Below are 17,577 nucleotides of genomic sequence, written 5' to 3'. Positions count from 1 at the left end.
CTTCTCTAAATCAGGGACATTCCTGGAAAATAGGGACACTTGGAGGATCTGTGAACTATCTAGTCTGTAGGACTATCTAATTTTGACTCAAAAGAGACAAGGTTTTGTGGGAAGTTTTCTTGGGGGGAAGGTTGTCCCCTTGCCCTTAATATGAAAAAAGATGATATGCAGCTGTTAGCGCTTCAAGAGAGCAGGCAGAGCAGCTGCTGTATATAGATTTGGTAGGATCAGAAAGTAAGAATAAATGAGCATGGAGGACTTAAGGGGACTTTTCTCTCTAAATTACGCAAAGATTAGAAAGTTGCTTTAGAAACCTCTTTCCCCAACACATGTATGCACATGGTAGTAATTAGTGCTTCATTGCCCTAAAATACACATATTCTCATCAGGCTGATGATGTGGGGATTACTTGGCCCCCTGAGTAAACTTTGTGGGTTTTCTCAGAGCTCTTGGATGAGGCCTCGGACTCTGATATGATGAGGGGAGGTTGCCATTGACAAAAGGGAGTGAAAACAGCCTGTGATATGGAAGAGAATTGGGCTTTTCCAAATAAGTAAAATATATACAAAAGTGAGAAAAGCAGCTCTGTTACCACTGGAAACAAAAGTTGAGACTTAAATAACCTAGATCTCAGACATTTCTCAGATGGCAAATGAGGGCCTAAATCAGGGCCGTCTTAAGCATATCCAGCGCCGTGGTGCAAAGATCCTTCCGGCGCCCCAACCCCCATTTCCCAGAGTTGTCAACCTTTTCCCAAGCCTCTGTGGGGATTGCTCTCCTCCCGCGGAGGCTTAGGAGGCAAGCTGCATGCCCGCCAGCCATATGGTTGACGGGACGCAGCTGGCGGGGGTGCAGGAGGGAAAGGGGAGGCCACTGGCAAAGCCGCGCAGCTCCCCCACTCGCTGGGGCGCCCCTGAGAGGCCGGCGCCCTGGCGCAACGCACCACTAAGCCCAATGGGAATGACGACTGTGCCCTAAATGTAAGCCCAAGTGATCAGTCAGAGAGACAACTCCTGCAAATGGCAGCTGATGATCTGGAACTGAAATGGGACGAGTTTTCCGAGAATTTCCACTTGAGAAGCCTTCTGGAGAAAGTAGAGGGAGGGACCACTGTGGTGTAGTGGTTAAGAGCGGTAGACTCGTAATCTGGTGAACCGGGTTCGCGTCTCTGCTCCTCCGCATGCAGCTGCTGGGTGACCTTGGGCTAGTCACACTTCTTTGAAGTCTCTCAACCCCACTCACCTCACAGAGTGTTTGTTGTGGGGGAGGAAGGGAAAGGAGACTGTTAGCCGCTTTGAGACTCCTTAGGGTAGTCATAAAGCGGGATATCAAATCCAAACACTTCTTCTTCTATGTCCCAATTCATTGCAGATTGGTTAGCCACTTTGGATATAGGCATCCCCTCACCACTGTACAGCTCATAGGGTCTTGGGTCCAAGAGGCAACATAGAAGATGCTCCCAGGGCTATAGTGCTTAAGTCTGAATGCTACCAACAAAAAGAGCTGATTTTTAAGGCACCACACAACCAGCAGGAGCTAAAATATGGCAAAACTACTCTGGATGTTTTCCAAGATATTTGTCCAGAGACTCTGGGTAAAAGGTGTGCTTTATGCCTATACAGCAGCAATGGAGGCAGTTGGATTCCCTTACTAGTGGGAATTTAAATGAATAGGACAGGGTAACGGCAAATCTGAGACAGCAGGTGACAACAGGCAGCCAGATCAGCTGCCCCCGTGGATCCTGCTGCGCAAGGTGGTCGTTTCACCTTGCCTCACCCAGACCTGCTTGGGAACCAGCACCAATATTGACTACTAAGAACTGTCAATCTCTTCTTCCAGGGATCTGTGCAGCTTCACAGGAAGTCATGCTCCAGCTGAGGTTGCCTTCTACCACATCTCTCCATGCGTCGGATGGTGCTGCTTCAGTGCTACAGGATGCCTAATTTCGGCACAGCTTCCAAGAATGCAAGCAGCTCTTCACCTACCCGGCAGCCCCCGCTTGAAGCATCTCCAGCCAAGTGTTGCTTACAGGCCACAGGAAATCCTCTTCGTGATGCTAACAAGCCCCCTCCAGTGCGGTTTGGCTGAGAGGAAGCCTGCATGAGGCACAGCAGAAGCGACATGAGCTGGGCTGTTAGCACCCAAGGTATCTAGAGCTTTCTGTGCTGCAGAGATTCATACAACTCCTCAAGTGACCCAAATGTTCCTTTCTGCTTTCTATACAACCCGTAGCTGTACAGATGCCCCACAAAGCCCTTACTGTTTATGGAGTGTCCATAACAATGTAATACAGAAAGCAGTAAGCCACACTGCTTTCTGTATTACGAGAGCTGCCCGAAGGACAGAACTGAACTGAAGGGTTCAGTCAGCCTGCTTATATAGAGCTCCAGTACAATGTAACTGTAACAATTTTCTAAAACTATCCAATCACTGAACGTCACTTTCAATCCTTTATTTGCATAACTATCTACAGTATCCCCCTGCTGGCCCAGGGTGAGAACTTCAGTACATAACAGGAACAATTCCAAGAGAGGGGGGGAGGCAGGCAAAGAAGACATTGGGGTCTTTGTGTCGGCTTAAATGTCCCCCTCTGACAAAACCTGTCCTGTAGGAAGGATCCCAATGGCTTGCTATGTTTTTGATATTGTTTATTGCTACATTATTATGGCATTTAAGCTGTGTTGGAAGCACTTGCATCTGGAGAGGTGGAACATAATGTGTAAAATTGTAGGTACCTGATTGTCGTTGTTGTTGCTGTTATATCATAGCTATTCTGATTGGGCAGAAACTTCCACACCAGAGTAGTGATACTGCGAGGCAAGGCTTTTGTACCCACACATAGAGACCTAGCTCTCAAATGCAAATGGCAGTGGAACATGTGGCAGGTATGTTCAGAGGTGGGTGAGATAACAGTACCAGGCAGACTATAATGAGGTACTCTTACTGGGAAATCCATTGTGGTATTGTGGTTAGTGTGGATCACAGGTTCAAATCTCCACTCCAGGCATGGGCAAACTCGGCCTTCCAGATGTTTTGGGACTACAACTCCCATCATCCCTAGCTAACACGACCAGTGATCAGGGATAATGGGGATTGTAGTCTCAAAACATCTGGAGGGCCGAGTTTGCCCATGCCTACTCTACTCAGTCAGGAATCTCACTGGGTGACTTTGAGTCAGTCACTATACAGTGGTACCTCGGGTTACATATGCTTCAGGTTACATACGCTTCAGGTTACAGACTCCGCTAACCCAGAAATAGTGCTTCAGGTTAAGAACTTTGCTTCAGGATGAGAACAGAAATCGTGCTCCGGCGGTGCAGCAGCCGCAGGAGGCCCCATTAGCTAAAGTGATGCTTCAGGTTAAGAACAGTTTCAGGTTAAGTACGGACCTCCGGAATGAATTAAGTTCTTAACCCGAGGTACTACTATATCGCAGCCTAACTTTATGAGGATAAAACTTTATGAGGTCTCTGGAGGAAAAACAAGATATAAAACATTGAAAGTGAAGTCTTCATTGAAGTCAGTGGGAGTTGTCTTCTGAGTTAACATGCAGAGTAACCCCATTAAAATTGTTTGTGAGTTGTCCGAGGCTTATGCTTAATCTCGCTCAGAAATTCTCCAGTATCAACGTAATGATTTTTCCTCAGAAAAGAAAAACATTCTCTCCCAGTATAGCAAAGGGCATTTCCTTTGTCAATTCCCTTCCTATCCCAAACACATGGGCAAACAGACCATTTGTTGGCAGATATTTTAATTTCATTTCATATGTAGTAGGGCAGTTTTTAATAAGTATTTTTAGCCATGACACACTGCCTCCGTTTCACTAGGATTTTTCAGCACTTCCTACGAAAACAATGACCCATTCATGAATGTTGCCTTCTCTTGCCCTCAGTGACTTCACACAGACAAATCTTGTTGTTTACTTTGTACTGTCTTGTGAGATTGCTCTTCTCACTGCTTGATTGATCCCTGATTGACAGGAATAACTAATCTTGGAAGCAATGCCCAAAGCCTCAGTTGCCGTTACTGACACCATCCCATTGTCAAATCTCATTCTACTGATGTATCTTATAGGAAAAGCAGATACTTGCACATGGAGGAGAGTTCATAAAGTGATGTTTTTTAAAAAATAATAATAATAATAATAATAATAATAATAATAATAATAATATGCACAATCCCTTCTGGGGTACTTGGAGAAGGAGGTTGGTTGCGGGAGGAGACGCTGAAAATAAACAAGGTATAAAGGCGCAAAGCACAGAAGGGTCAGATTGTTTTTTGGTTCTCCAAGAGTTCACAATGCGGTGTCTTGATAGCTGACTACGGATCTCACGTCTTAGCAAGAAGGCTTCACTTTTTACCTCAGAGGTCAAATATGGTCTCCAGCACAGGATCTTCCTTAGCTGAGCAACAAGCTGAAATTGTAAAGCAGCGTTCTGGATTGTGCTAGGAATCCCATTTAAGACATATGCGTTCAAGCAAACAAAATAAAAATAAAACCATCCTATTCTGTCGCCAGTGCTGAGGCTATGTACAAAGATGTCCAATTTGTAGAGACTCTGAGGTGGCACCTTACATTTTCATATTCTGTGTCCCACCATAGTTCCTGGTCAAGTGGATTTTTGTAGAATTTTAACGTGTAACCAGGAAAAGGCAAAACTAGCCCTGGAAAAACAACCAGCACTGCTCCAACATATTTGTGGTATGGCAGTCGTGGGCACCTGTTGGGTAGTGCCTATGGTGACAAATAACACTCTTGTTTTTCTTCTTATCTTTTGGCAGTCTGGGGAAGTATGACGGCTTATCCACAAAAGCGGATAAGTACAAAGCTACCCTCCCTCTCACGGCAGTGTCCCAGCAACCCCCCTGCCCACCACCAAAATGTTTTCAAACGTTTGGTCAGTGTGCTGTTATCCAGCACAAGGGACCATCTTTTTCTATACAAAAGGAGTGAACAGGCCTCTTCCCTTCAGCAAGGTGGACCCAGCTCCCCAGTAAGGCTCCCCTTCACCTTCATAATATTTGAGAAGTTATCAAGCTATTGAAGCAGGATTGAGGCTAATTCTGCCACAGCAGTATAAGAAGGAAGCCATCTGGTTGTTCCACAGATTCAATTGTCTGTACACAGCTCTAATAGCTCTCAGATCATGAAGGCTCCAAAATATGATCTTGAATCATCCTTGACCCACACCAGCTGCTGCTGAGACACCTTGATGAACACCTCATCTTTCTCCTCCAGCTGCACCATTCCAGCGAGGAAGCTATTATGCCTCCAATCTTTGCTGTTCTTCCAGTTGCAGTAAGGAATGCTGTTGGTTAACAGCACCATGTGATCAGGATACTGAGAAGTCCTCTTGTAAACGGAGTGAGTGACAAACTGGCTGTTCTGCTGCATGTCTGGGCAGTTTGAATGCCCCAAGTAGAGCTTGGAATAGATGTAATAGTGTCCAGGCTTGCTGCAAATCAGGGAACCACCACTGTAGTTCATGTCCTGTAGGAAGGCCAAGCCATTTGTGGGTTCCCACTGCAGAGATCCATTCGGAGCCACAGTGACAGAGGAACCTGCAAAACACAACACCCTGAATCTTCATTTGTGGTGGACGTCAGGGTAAACAAACAGATCCTGTCCCTTTCAACAGTGAAATGATAATGAGATCAAACTAGGCCTGGGGGAGAACTTCATTTGGTTCATGTTTTAATGCAAACCTGTCAAGTCCACACTTTCCAAGCAAAGAAGCGAAGCAAACACAGCTCTCCTTCAAAATTTACCCAGATTTTGCAATGCAGCTCTCCAGAGTAAACACAAGATGCATATATTTGTGAAGAGGGCACACAAGAATGCACATATTGTTGAAAATAATATACAACAGTATATTATGCGGGGTGCGTGTTACTTGCAAAAATGCATATACTAGACAAAATTTCATGGAAAAATGCATACATGAAGAGAAATGCACATGAGGATGTAACAAATTCACATGGGGACATTTATTTTAAAATTGCAGAAATTTTCTGCTATGGGGCAGACCAAATGTAAGACTAGACAAATGCAAAACTGAGAGAAACTGAAAGAGGCAGTCTCATCCACCCCTAAATCAAACCTAAAAATTATGGTTTGAATACTCATCCACCCCGCCTTCCTGGATACCTTCTAGCTGGGGGGCCAAGGTTGAAGAAAGAGTAGGCCCATGATACAGCCCAGGTTCCCTTCTCCTGGCTGCCCTGCAGGCCATGAAGTCCTGAGCTGCCTTGGAATCAGGATCAATGGCATTGACACGGAAATCTCCAGGAGAATCTCAATGCCACGTCTGCCAGCTCGGGCAGGAAGACTGCTGGGCAGCGAGGTGGGCAGTACATCAACAGGATCCCTAATCTGCCCCGCTTGCCCAAAGCCAATGTCTACTCTCCCACTGCCCTGCTGGCCATTGGTTCTGATCCACCATCTTATATATCCACCTTATATGGTTCTGATCCACCATCTTATATATCCATCTTATATACCTCACAAGCCTGACTATAGGTTCCAGGTGGCCTGGCTGCAAGGTTAGCTACTCTAAACCTTTACACCCTGCACCCCTCCAGTCAACTGGTTCTGGATCGCACCCACAGCACTCAGCCTCTTGGAAAAGCTTGGCAAATGGTATAATTGTAATTCACTTAGAGAGTTTTCTTACCTAGTGTCAGATGAGCAGCTGGCTTTTCAACGGTAGGTTTGTGACCTGTGGAAATGAATAAGGCAAAAATGAGTTTTGCTGGTTCCTTTTGTCTGCAGGCAGCTGTGCGCAGCAGAGGCACTTGTGAAGCAACTTCTCTGAGCAGCAGGTAACCATGATCAGGGATTTGTAAGTGCTGCAATTCTGTGGGAGTGAGGAACAAGTATAGAAATGTACTGCTGGGTGCAAAGAATCTCAGATGATCCTTTGGTGGGGATTTATTTGGCTGGATTTCCCCAGCCACTCTGGGTGGCTTCCAAACAAGTATTAAAATACAATAGTCTGTCAAACATTAAAAGCTTCCCTAAACAGGGCTGCCTTCAGATGTCTTCTAAAAGTCTGAGAGTTGTTTTTCTCTTTGACATCTGTTGGGAGGGCGTTCCACAGGATGGACGCCACTACCGAGAAGGCCCTCTGCCTGGTTCCCTGTAACTTGGCTTCTCACAGCAAGGGAACCACCAGAAGGCCCTCGGCGATGGACTTCAGTGTCCGGGCAGAATGATGGGGGTGGAGACGCTCCTTCAGGTATACTGGGCTGAGGCCGTTTAGGGCTTTAAAGGTCAGCACCAACACTTTCAATTGCGCTCGGAAATGTACTCGGAACCAATGTAGGTCTTTCAAGACTGGTGTTAGGTGGTCTTGACGGCTGCCCCCAGTCACCAGTCTAGCTGCCGCATTCTGGATTAGTTGTAGTTTCCGGGTCACCTTCAAAGGTAGCCCCACATAGAGTGCTTAGGGATGCAAAGAAATGTTGGAAAGTGTGTGGGCAGCGCTGGCTAAAATCTCGGAACCCTAAAAGGTTGCTGGAGGCTTCGGTATCTTGCATGACTTTTTGTTCTTCTCTATAGCAAAGCCAGAATAAATAACACAAAAGAGTGAACATAGCAGAATAGATTCTGCGACACAAGAAAAACTATGCACATTTGCCCAGTTTATGTAACTGATACAGGCACCAGGACCCTACTTTTCTCATCACAGAAATTGGATACGTGCGGCACAAAAAAATTAAAAGATTATCACATCATTAAAAAGGTAACGTTTTATTTAATTATTGTCACCATCTCAAGCTGTTGGGCTTCCCTGTAGCCCACAATGAACCAGGGGTGGGTAGCGTGAGAGCAAGAACATATTTGACCTCCCTGAGAAGAAAGAGAAGGCGGAGAAGAAGAAGAGTTTGGATGCTGTTAGCCGCTCTGAGCCCGGCTTTGGCTGGGGAGGGCGGGAGATAAATAAATTATTATTATTATTATTATTATTATTATTATTATTATTATTTGATATCCTGCTTTCTGCAGCCACTCCCTTGCTGCTCACAATTTCACTTGCCCGCTTAGTCTCTCCCTCCCTCCAGTCCAGACCCAGTTCTGCCAGCAGGGACATGGGAGTTTGGAGAGGGTTCTTTGCCCCTTGTGCCATGTGCCATGCCCTGGGTGGCCAAATGGCAGAAAAACAAAGGCATGGTAGCTTCCGGGCATGGAGAGTCTGGAGGGGAAAGTGCTTCCCATTATATAGCAGACAAGCCTTAACTTTTATTGCCTCTTAGATGCTTGGTGAAGACGTTCCTCTTTCAACAAGCCTTTGAAGTAGAGATTGTTACCCCAATTGGTATCTGCAGGGCCGGCCCTATGATGAGGCAGTTGCCTCAGGTGGCACATGCCAAGGTGCAGGGAGGGGCCAAACTGTGAGTGCCATGTGGCCGGCCCAGTACTCTAGCCCTCAAGTGCTGTGAAGGATGCTATCCTTACACAAGTATTGGACTAAGATTCAACTACCAGTCCAGTTGGCTTCTGTATGTGCCAGGGAAACATTCTTCGCCTCAAAATGCTTTGCGTCAACCCTGGGTATCTGAATTGGCTATTGGCTTTGAAACTGTTTTTATATTTGGAATTCCTTTTCGTTCTTTTTAATTGTTTTATGTGTGATTGTTTTATATGTGCAATTGTTGTGTGTGTGTGTGTGTGTGTGGGAGAGAGAGAGAGAGAGAGAGAGAGAGAGAGAGAGAGAGAGAGATATTATTTGTAGAACTTCAGTGGGACATGTGCAAAAAATTTCCCAGTGGCTCGCGTTTCTTGGAATCAGACCTTGTCTGTCACATCCATTCTGCTGCTCTTAAGGGAAGTAACACACCATCTGTCATCTGAAAAGGTTCCCTCACATAGCCACATCTCAGGCGGTGAAAAAGATGGATACTCAGCACAGCTCTGTGCTATTTACAGTTGAGATTAACTGTGTGCTTTCTTGCTCTAAAGTGTTAGCTAGTGTGGTTTTCATTCTAAAAGACATTTCCTGGTTTCCATTTGATTTATAGACATCCACACGCACCTAGAGCCACTGACCCACAAGATTCCTCTGTGCCTATAGGTGATGGCGATTAATTCTACTAATGCATTGTGCAATATTTCCTTACCACACGGAAGGGTTGATGCAGCATGTAACCAGAGGAAATGATGTGTAGTCTGAGGGGGTGGGGAATGGAGGGTGGTGTAGGCGTCATTAAAAGGAACAGTCCAAGGTTTTGGGGGTTTTTTTCTTAGAGGAACAAAACGTTGCTACTCCCTTGTGTCTAATCATAGAATCGTAGAATTGCACAGGACCCATCCAACCCATCTAGCCCAACCCCCAGCAATGCCGGAATCTCAGCTAAAGCATCCATGACAGATGGCCATCCAACCTCTGCTTAAAAACCTCTGAGGAAGGAGAGCCCACCATCTTCTGAGGGAGTGAGAAGCATTGTAATAGCACGTTACATCATCCAGAATTGACTAGGGCTTCTGTTATGTACTGAGAACAATAGGATTCAGAATGCAGCAGTCTGATTGGTCCTAGAACAATAGGACCCAGAATGCAGCAGTCTGATTGGTCCACAGGAGCCACCCAATCCAGCTCCAGGTGGAAGCGAATCCGCAACCTGATTGGCCTGCAGGAGAATCCTGGAATTAGCCAATCACGTGGGGCCCATTGTGTAAATAATGTATATAAAGCAGACATTCTGTGGGAAATTCCATTCCTCCTCACCACTAGGAGCTGAATAAAGAGCATGAAATCCACTCTCGACTCTGAGTCTATTTCAGCGTCATACACACACCGTACATTTAAAGCATTGCCCGCCCCCCTGCAACGAATCCTGTGGTTTGTTAGGAGTGCTGGGAACGGTGGCTCTGTAAAGGGTAAACTTCAGCTCCCAGGAGTCTTTAAATGTATGTATGGTGTGTGCACAGCCAAATATACTATTTTCTTATTTTCACTTGTTTACGTTCTTCCCTTGCGCAGCTGGGGCAATGGTGTAGGCAGCAGGTGGATATCGGAAGGTTCTCAGTGGAACACCCGAGGAGATGCTAAGCTAAGCTTCTCCTATGCACCTCCTCCAAAAGTGAGCCCCATGGAATTTGGAAGTCGCCCACTTTGCCCCAGTTGGCTCTGATCACCAGATGTCTTCACTCTCAAGAAGAGTTCTATATAGCCCCCTACCCAGTGGGGCTTCTGTACTCGGGGCCAACCCAAGTCATCTTGCTGCTTGAGGCAAACAACAAGATGGCACCTGCTCCGTTCCACAGACAGAGTGGCGGCTGAATCTTTCTTCTACACTTGTGATAATATAGCATCTTCCTCCACATCTTGGAGTGTCTAGAAGAGACTGTGTAGCATTTACAGTTCTATCCTCCAACACCTCGATGGATGTTGCCACACCTGCAAAGGAAGAAATGACTCTTTCCTTTGAAGTTGAGTTACCTGGCATTAAGGTGACATCAGGTGATGCCCCACCCATAAACTGTCCCTACAGTGGTGGTGGGAGTTCAGGATCCAGCCCACCAGTCAGATCCTGTTCCTCAGCCTGTGCTTGCCTCTGGCTTCAGACAGGCCAGGCAAGGCCAGCAACCTTTCCTTTGGACTCAAGCCAGGCAGTAAAGAGAGAGGCCTGCTGAAAGTGGGGCTTCCATCAGCGCTGACTAAAAGTTTCACATTCAGGAGGGAAAGGCTATACAGTACAGTGGTACCTCGGGTTACATACGCTTCAGGTTACAGACTCCGCTAACCCAGAAATATTACCTCAGGTTAAGAGCTTTGCTTCAGGATGAGAACAGAAATCATGCTCCAGCGGTGTGGCAGCAGCAGGAGGCCCCATTAGCTAAAGTGGTCTTCAGGTTAAGAACAGTTTCAGGTTAAGAACAGACCTCCAGAACGAATTACGTTCTTAACCCGAGGTACCACTGTACTCAAAACTCCCAAATGCAGCTGAACCGAGCAGATGGCAGAAGATATTGGTTCCACTTGAGAACTCCCAAAGTGTAGGACAGGTGTAGGGCAGATGTCTTGGGGTTTTTGACCTCACGGGCCAATCAGAATCCTTGTTGAGCTTTGCTTGGCCCATGGGGTGAAGGATTGCCCTGCTTAAGAGGACTGCTCACTTTTCGTGGTGGGTGGTGTTGCGGCCAGGCCTTTGGCCCTGGCCATGATCCAACTCAAGGGCGGGCGATTGATACCCCATTGCACCAAATCCAGCTGCGTCACCCCTACTGAAATATACTCAGAGTCGCAAAGTGATTTCATGCTCTTTATTCAGCTCATAGTGGTGAGGAGGAATGAATGAAAGTCCCCTCAAAGAATCTGCTTATATACATTATTTACACAATGGGCTGCACATGATTGGCTAATTCTGGAATTCTACTGTAAGCCAATCAGGTTGTGGATTCACTTATATCTGGAGCATGATTGGGTGGTTCCTGCCAACCAATCATACTGCTGCATTGTTCTAGGACCAATCAGACTGCTGCATTCTGAATCCTATTGTTCTAGGACCAATCAGACTGCTGCAATTTGGATCCTATTCAACTCAGTACATAACACCTACCCAGCCAATCTATGCCAGCGGGGGGCGTGGCCACAGGTGTTTTAAACCGTGGGCAGCCAGGGGCTTCCAATCTCTCACCTCTTTGTCAGACCTCCCAACCCACCCACCCTCTTTTTAAGCTTTGGTTTGACATGACCTCGCTATGGACAAATGTCGGCCGTCTTATTGTTGGGGCTGGGTAGGAATTTTTCCACTTGGCGAATTGGCACCTGCCATTTGGTTTTCGCCTGCCTTGTAGCAATCCTCACAACTTTGTAAGGTTAGGCATTGGGTTAAGCCCTTGTTTAATGGAAGGGAGGTTGTAGCCTCCGCCTGCCCCTCCTCGAAAAGGGTATCCTGTTAAAGGGATCTGGGGGTGTGGATCCTGTCCACAATGCCAATGGGGATCCCTGGGGTGCCCCTATTTGATGTAGGTCATAGGGCTCCCCCTTCTGGTGATTTACCCTTAGTTCCACTCCCTACAGGAGTCAAGGTGTTGCCTGGTTTCACCCAATGCCTAAGCTAAACCAAGTGCGTCTGTAACCAATAAGGTTGTGGCCTGTTTTAGCCCATAATCCTAAATACTGGTGTCTCTCTGTGTTATTAATGAATGGAGAACTGCAGGGCACGGGGCCTTGGCACGCAAGAGGTTTGCAAAGCCAAACATCCATCTCAGGTGCAAAACAGTCAAGGGGAAAGACCCCCACAAATGCCCAGGCGCTTTATCGAAGGGCCCACGACCTATCACTAAGGAAGCTACCTCACACTTTTAATTTATTCAGGTTATTTATTGTTTTATTTAGGTTTGTGTACATTTTATTTATTTTAACATATGTTAGGGTCCAGATTTTTAAAGGGGAAGGTTGTGATTTGCCAGGGAAATTCAATGTTTGACATTTGTTTAAAGGTAAAGGGACCCCTGACCGTTAGGTCAAGTCGTGACCAACTCTGGGGTTGCAGTGCTCATCTCGCTTTATTGGCCAAGGGAGCCGGCATACAGCTTCTGGGTCATGTGGCCAGCATGACTAAGCCGCTTCTGGCAAACCAGAGCAGTGCACGGAAACGCCGTTTACCTTCCCGCCGGAGCGGTACCTATTTATCTACTTGCACTTTGACGCGCTTTCGAACTGCTAGGTTGGCACGAGCAGGGACCGAGCAACAGGAGCTCACCCTGTCGCAGGGATTTGAACCGCTGACCTTCTGATCGGCAAGCCCTAGGCTCTGTGGTTTAGACCACAGCGCCACCCGCATCCTTGACATTTGTTTAGGCTGTATGTAATTTCATTTGGACTTGTGGCCCTCTAATGTGAGCTGGAACACTGTCAAAGTCTTACTTTATGATAGTCTGATGACCAGGTTCAAATAAACAAATCTGAATCTTACACATCTTCATGTGAGAGAAACCTCTGCATGACCACACAACAGTTTTAAAATCCAATGCTATTTATAGCTGGGATTAAATGTGTATTGTGGTTTAAATTAGTCGAAAGCAGGGAATGAAGTACCTGTGGACACTTCCAAGTTTCAATGTTTCCTTCATCTTTGATTTACAGACCTTGATACACACACCAACACTATATTTATCTGTGGCTATAATTAAGCTATTGTAATTAATTCCACAAATGTGTTATGCAACATTCCCTTATAGTATGGAAGGGGAATCAGGACCGGATTTAGGTTGGATGAGGCCCTAAGCTACTGAAGGTAATGGGGCCCTTTATATGTCCAGCTGTCCTTTGTCAACAACAAATTGCCGCTGTTTCTTGTGTTGAATATATGCTATATGGTCATTTATGAACCAAATAAGTACCTAAAGCCATTTGCACATAACAAAATATGTATTTTATCAAAGTAATTGTTGAACTGAAATTCAATTAAGAAGAAGTATATTAATAGTGAAACACAATTAAGAAGAAGGATATTTTTGGGGGGGGGGCCAAGAGAGTGGGGCCCTAAGCTATAACTTGTTTAGTTTATATGTAAATTTGGCAGCGGGTGAAATAGCATATAATCAAAGAAAGTACAGTAGTGACTGAGGGGAGAGGGAATGTTAGTAGGGTACCCACAGGTTGTTGTTGTTTTGCTACCCTAGTGAACTGCTGGTGAACAAGGTTAGTTGGATCTTATTTAGTTTCTTTTTGTTGCAAAATCACACTAAAAGAGAAAGGAAGGAAGGAAATAAAGGAAAGAAACTGGTAATCTGAATCTGAATCGCACACACTGCAAATCTGAATCTGAACAAAATCAGATAAGGGACAATTCAGCATTCTTTTCTCTGCCTCACTAAGCAGAGATACAATAAAATGGGTTACACTCGCAAATTAGCATTGGAAATTAATTTTGTTGCATGGAAATTACTTGTGAGCAGGGATGAGGGAGGAGCGTTTTTGGTCCACTTTTCACAGCACACCATCCTGACTCAATAATGTTGCCTGTGGAATGCAACTCCCAGTTGAATTAAAGACTTCCTCAGATTTCGCAATGTGGTTTCAGTTTGGAAAAGCACAAACAAGATACATGTTTTATATTTAAGTTGCATATTTTATGAACGAGTGCTTTGCAAAGCATTTAGAAGTACACACTTTGAGAGGTGTATATCTTAATTTTGAGAACTGCATGTTTTATGTTTGAGAAGTCGTGTTTTGTGTAAAAAGTGTATCGAAAAAGTGTACAATATAACTGCACACTTATTGTGCATTTTTTAAAAATCAGCTCAAAATGAGATAGAATAGACATATGTTTGAGTGCTAGTTTGACTGAAATGGGAGAGATATGCTGATCTCATATCTACTTGTGAGAAGACACTATTGTATCATTATGACCACGGGGAAGGGATTTGCTGGATAATACGTTAATATACTGTGTGAAACTTTTAATTCCACTTCTAGCTAACTGCAGAAAAGCAATGCCTCAGGAGCACCAAAAGGCTCTAGATAAAGTGCAATACAAACTTACCTTGTACAAATTTCTCAAAAGTTGCATCTGCAGATCCCTTTAAAAAAGGAAAAAATAAAATCCAGAAGTCAATTTCCAGTCAAGCTGTCTGAAAAAGCACCCCACTCACGTCTGAACAACTATAGTGCTGACAGAGGTCCCATCTCTGAAATATTTCTCACGGAATTATTTGTTTTTCATCAGTATACGGGAAACCAATACTAGATAGACATAGTAAGCGGATGAATCACAGTTTGGACCTCACATCTTCCTACCTTCTCCCACTGCTTCTCTAACATACACCCGGAATCTATTAAAAAATAATAATTCGGGAATGGCTGTTCTTCAGTTTCTGTGAAAAGTCTGTAATATCAACATATATGAATGTAGGGCCACTTCAGATATTGCAGACATCCTTCCTGGAAAACAAATTTGGCATGAAAAAGAGCAGAAACCACAGATGGATCATCTTGAAGAAATTACGCTGCCTGAGGCTAACGACAAGATGGCGTCAGCCAACCATTAAAGAGCTGTCATACCTCTTTGGACAGTTATGGCTTCCCTCAAATAATTCTGGGAGCTGTGATGTGTGAAGGGTGATAAGAGTTGCTAGGAAACCCCTATTCTCTCCTGCGGCTAGAAATCCCAGAGTTCCCTGTGAAGAGGGATTGATGGTTAAAATCACGGTGGGAATTGTAGCTCTGTGATGGGAATGTGGGTCTCCTAAGAACTCTCCACACCCCTAACAAACTACAGCTCCCTGAATTCTTGGGGGTAGCCATGACTGCTCAAAGTGGTGTCATAGTGCTTTAAATGTATGATGTGAATGTGGCCTAGCTTAGGGGGTCATACAAAGCTCTGCTCATTCCCTGCGCCTCAGTATCTACCGCCTGAGGCAGCAACCTCATTCTGCCTCATGGCAGGGACGGCCCCAGCTGCACCTATGGGAAGTTTGCTTCATATGCATCCAGTCTATATGCACTTAGAAGCTAGGAGCAACTTGCAGCTTTCTAGGATGGAAATAATGAATTAACAACATTGTTAGTATATTTATTTTAGTGGATACAGTCCAGTCTCACTCACCCAAGGGGAAAAGAGAATTCTGGCAGTGCTCAGAGTTTTGTACCCGAGGTCTCCATGTGGGGAGCACTCTTAAAGCTCAATTTACAACATCCCTCCTTATTGCCACAGGTATTAGTTGCTTCCCTGTTTCCAGAGAATTTAGTATACCAAAATAAGCACAATAAAATCTGTGCCATTCTCTCTTGGCACAGAGCATCCAAGCACATCAGATGAAGTGTGAGAGAATTATTAGTTTCCACACTCCATGTACATCCCCACGCCTTCTAAGTTAGGAGATCCATTTGTCTTTCTGCATAAGGTATCATTAAAGGAAGGAAGGTTCATATGCTATTTAGTCTGGTAAGTTGGAAGAAAGTGAAATTCATTTTTAAGAGCAGCTGCATGTTCTTAAATGAAACCACAATCAACTTTCAACTCTAAATCCTTCGGATGAACTGGTCTGAGGTTCAGCTGGTTATTTATACTGTATCTATAGCTACCTGACATTCTGTGCAATGCAAAGCATTTCAGATCTTAAAAACTAACTTTTGCATTGTCTCATAGAAACTGTTCCTGAAAAACCTAATTGCACCGATAGTACCTGAGCATGCATCCTTTCTTTCTCTCTCTCTCTCTCTCTCTCTCTCTCTCTCTCTCTCTCTCACACACACACACACACACTGAACTGAACTCTAAGTACATAATCCACACAAACAAAAGAGCATAGGAATAGCAATACTGGATCACACCAAAGGATAATCTAGCCCCACATCCTGATTCCTAACCATAACCCTAACACTAAAGGTAAAGGTAAAGGTACCCCTGCCCGTACGGGCCAGTCTTGACAGACTCTGGGGTTGTGCGCCTATCTCACTTAAGAGGCCAGGGGCCAGCGCTGTCCGGAGACACTTCCGGGTCACGTGGCCAGCGTGACATCGCTGCTCTGGCCAGAGCCAGAGCCAGAGCCAGAGCCAGAGCCACACACGGAAACGCCGTTTACCTTCCCGCTGGTAAGCGGTCCCTATTTATCTACTTGCACCCGGAGGTGCTTTCGAACTGCTAGGTTGGCAGGCGCTGGGACCGAGCAGCGGGAGCGCACCCCGCCGCAGGGATTCGAACCGCCGACCTTTCGATCGGCAAGCCCTAGGCGCTGAGGCTTTAACCCACAGCGCCACCTGCGTCCCAACCCTAACACTAATCCTACATAAAACCTGGGCTGACTCTACATACACAATACCCTCACTAGAGATCTTTACATTACTGTGCTCTGTGTCAATTTTTGCCATGTGTTTATTCATAAGCCTGTTCCATCTCATTTCTGGATTAATTGGCATATCTTTTAAAGATGGAATCTGAGATCCGTATCACAAAACTCAGATAGAAAAATCCAAAGCATAATTTACATTCTGATTCATATATTTCTCCAGGAGGTGGTGAATTAGGTCAGTGCTTAAAATGTCACCCAGACAAAATTCTCTACCATCTCAACCAATGAGAAACAAACAAACAAACAAACAAACAAACAAACAAACAAACAAAGTGCATCTAACCCTCCAATGCACAAGTCCTGGCATCCTTGCAGCTTCTATTCGTTCTTACTATTCAACATCCACACCCAGAGCCACCCTCCACGTTCTTCTTCCCACTCCCCATCGCCCCTTGCTCTCTTTGCACTTGATATGACCTGTGATGTGGCTTTGTCCAGTTCCTTGCGGAAGCAGAGAAGGAAATAAGCTTCTATGGCTAGACCAGCCAACGCCAGCAGCACCAGGATTCCCAGCAGCAGCTGGCCATACGGCCGTTTCTTCTGGGTCTTCCGCACGGGTGGCACAAAGGGGACATCCCTCTGTGGCACGTCCACGACAAAAACAGATGGGCAGCCCACTCTGTCCTCCATAACTCTTGTCTCTCAATAGATTGGCAGCAGGATGATTGTGGCACAAGGGGGATGTGTTGCCGAGCAGATAGGCTTGTTGCTTCTCTGTGGCCCGAATTATGTACATGAGAGAGTGCAACGCCCACATCCCTGGAGAGGAAACC

General features: G+C 45.4%; 1 protein-coding gene and 1 long non-coding RNA gene across 2 annotated transcripts in view; one reads left to right on the top strand and one right to left on the bottom strand.

The window, feature by feature from the left end:
• LOC307206784 overlaps positions 1 to 17,577 on the top strand; it is a 610,614-nt gene that overhangs the window by 305,104 nt on the left and 287,933 nt on the right. The gene's annotated exons all lie outside the window — the stretch shown is intronic.
• On the bottom strand, positions 4,146 to 17,484 carry TNFSF14 (TNF superfamily member 14). The gene is made up of 4 exons (XM_079960152.1): positions 17,222 to 17,484; positions 14,497 to 14,533; positions 6,675 to 6,719; positions 4,146 to 5,562 (listed from the first exon to the last, which is right to left on the bottom strand). The coding sequence occupies exons 1-4, from the start codon at positions 17,432 to 17,434 to the stop codon at positions 5,141 to 5,143; spliced, it is 717 nt and encodes a 238-aa protein (XP_079816278.1). The 5' UTR covers positions 17,435 to 17,484; the 3' UTR covers positions 4,146 to 5,140.

The sequence above is a fragment of the Podarcis cretensis genome (genome assembly GCF_951804945.1).
Source record: "Podarcis cretensis genome assembly, chromosome: 17".
NCBI classification, from domain to species: Eukaryota; Metazoa; Chordata; class Lepidosauria; order Squamata; family Lacertidae; genus Podarcis; species Podarcis cretensis.
Note: the sequence above shows the minus strand (reverse complement) of the source record. Positions and strands in the feature narration are given on the sequence as shown.

Coding starts and splice junctions, on each gene's coding strand:
- TNFSF14 (XM_079960152.1), bottom strand. CDS start 17,434: ATGGAGGACAGAGTGGGCTGCCCATCTGTTTTTGTCGTGGACGTGCCA. Junction 14,534..17,221: donor TGGACAAAGCCACATCACAG/GTCATATCAAGT, acceptor CCTTTTTTAAAG/GGATCTGCAGATGCAACTTT. Junction 5,563..6,674: donor AGCTGCTCATCTGACACTAG/GTAAGAAAACTC, acceptor TGTGTTTTGCAG/GTTCCTCTGTCACTGTGGCT.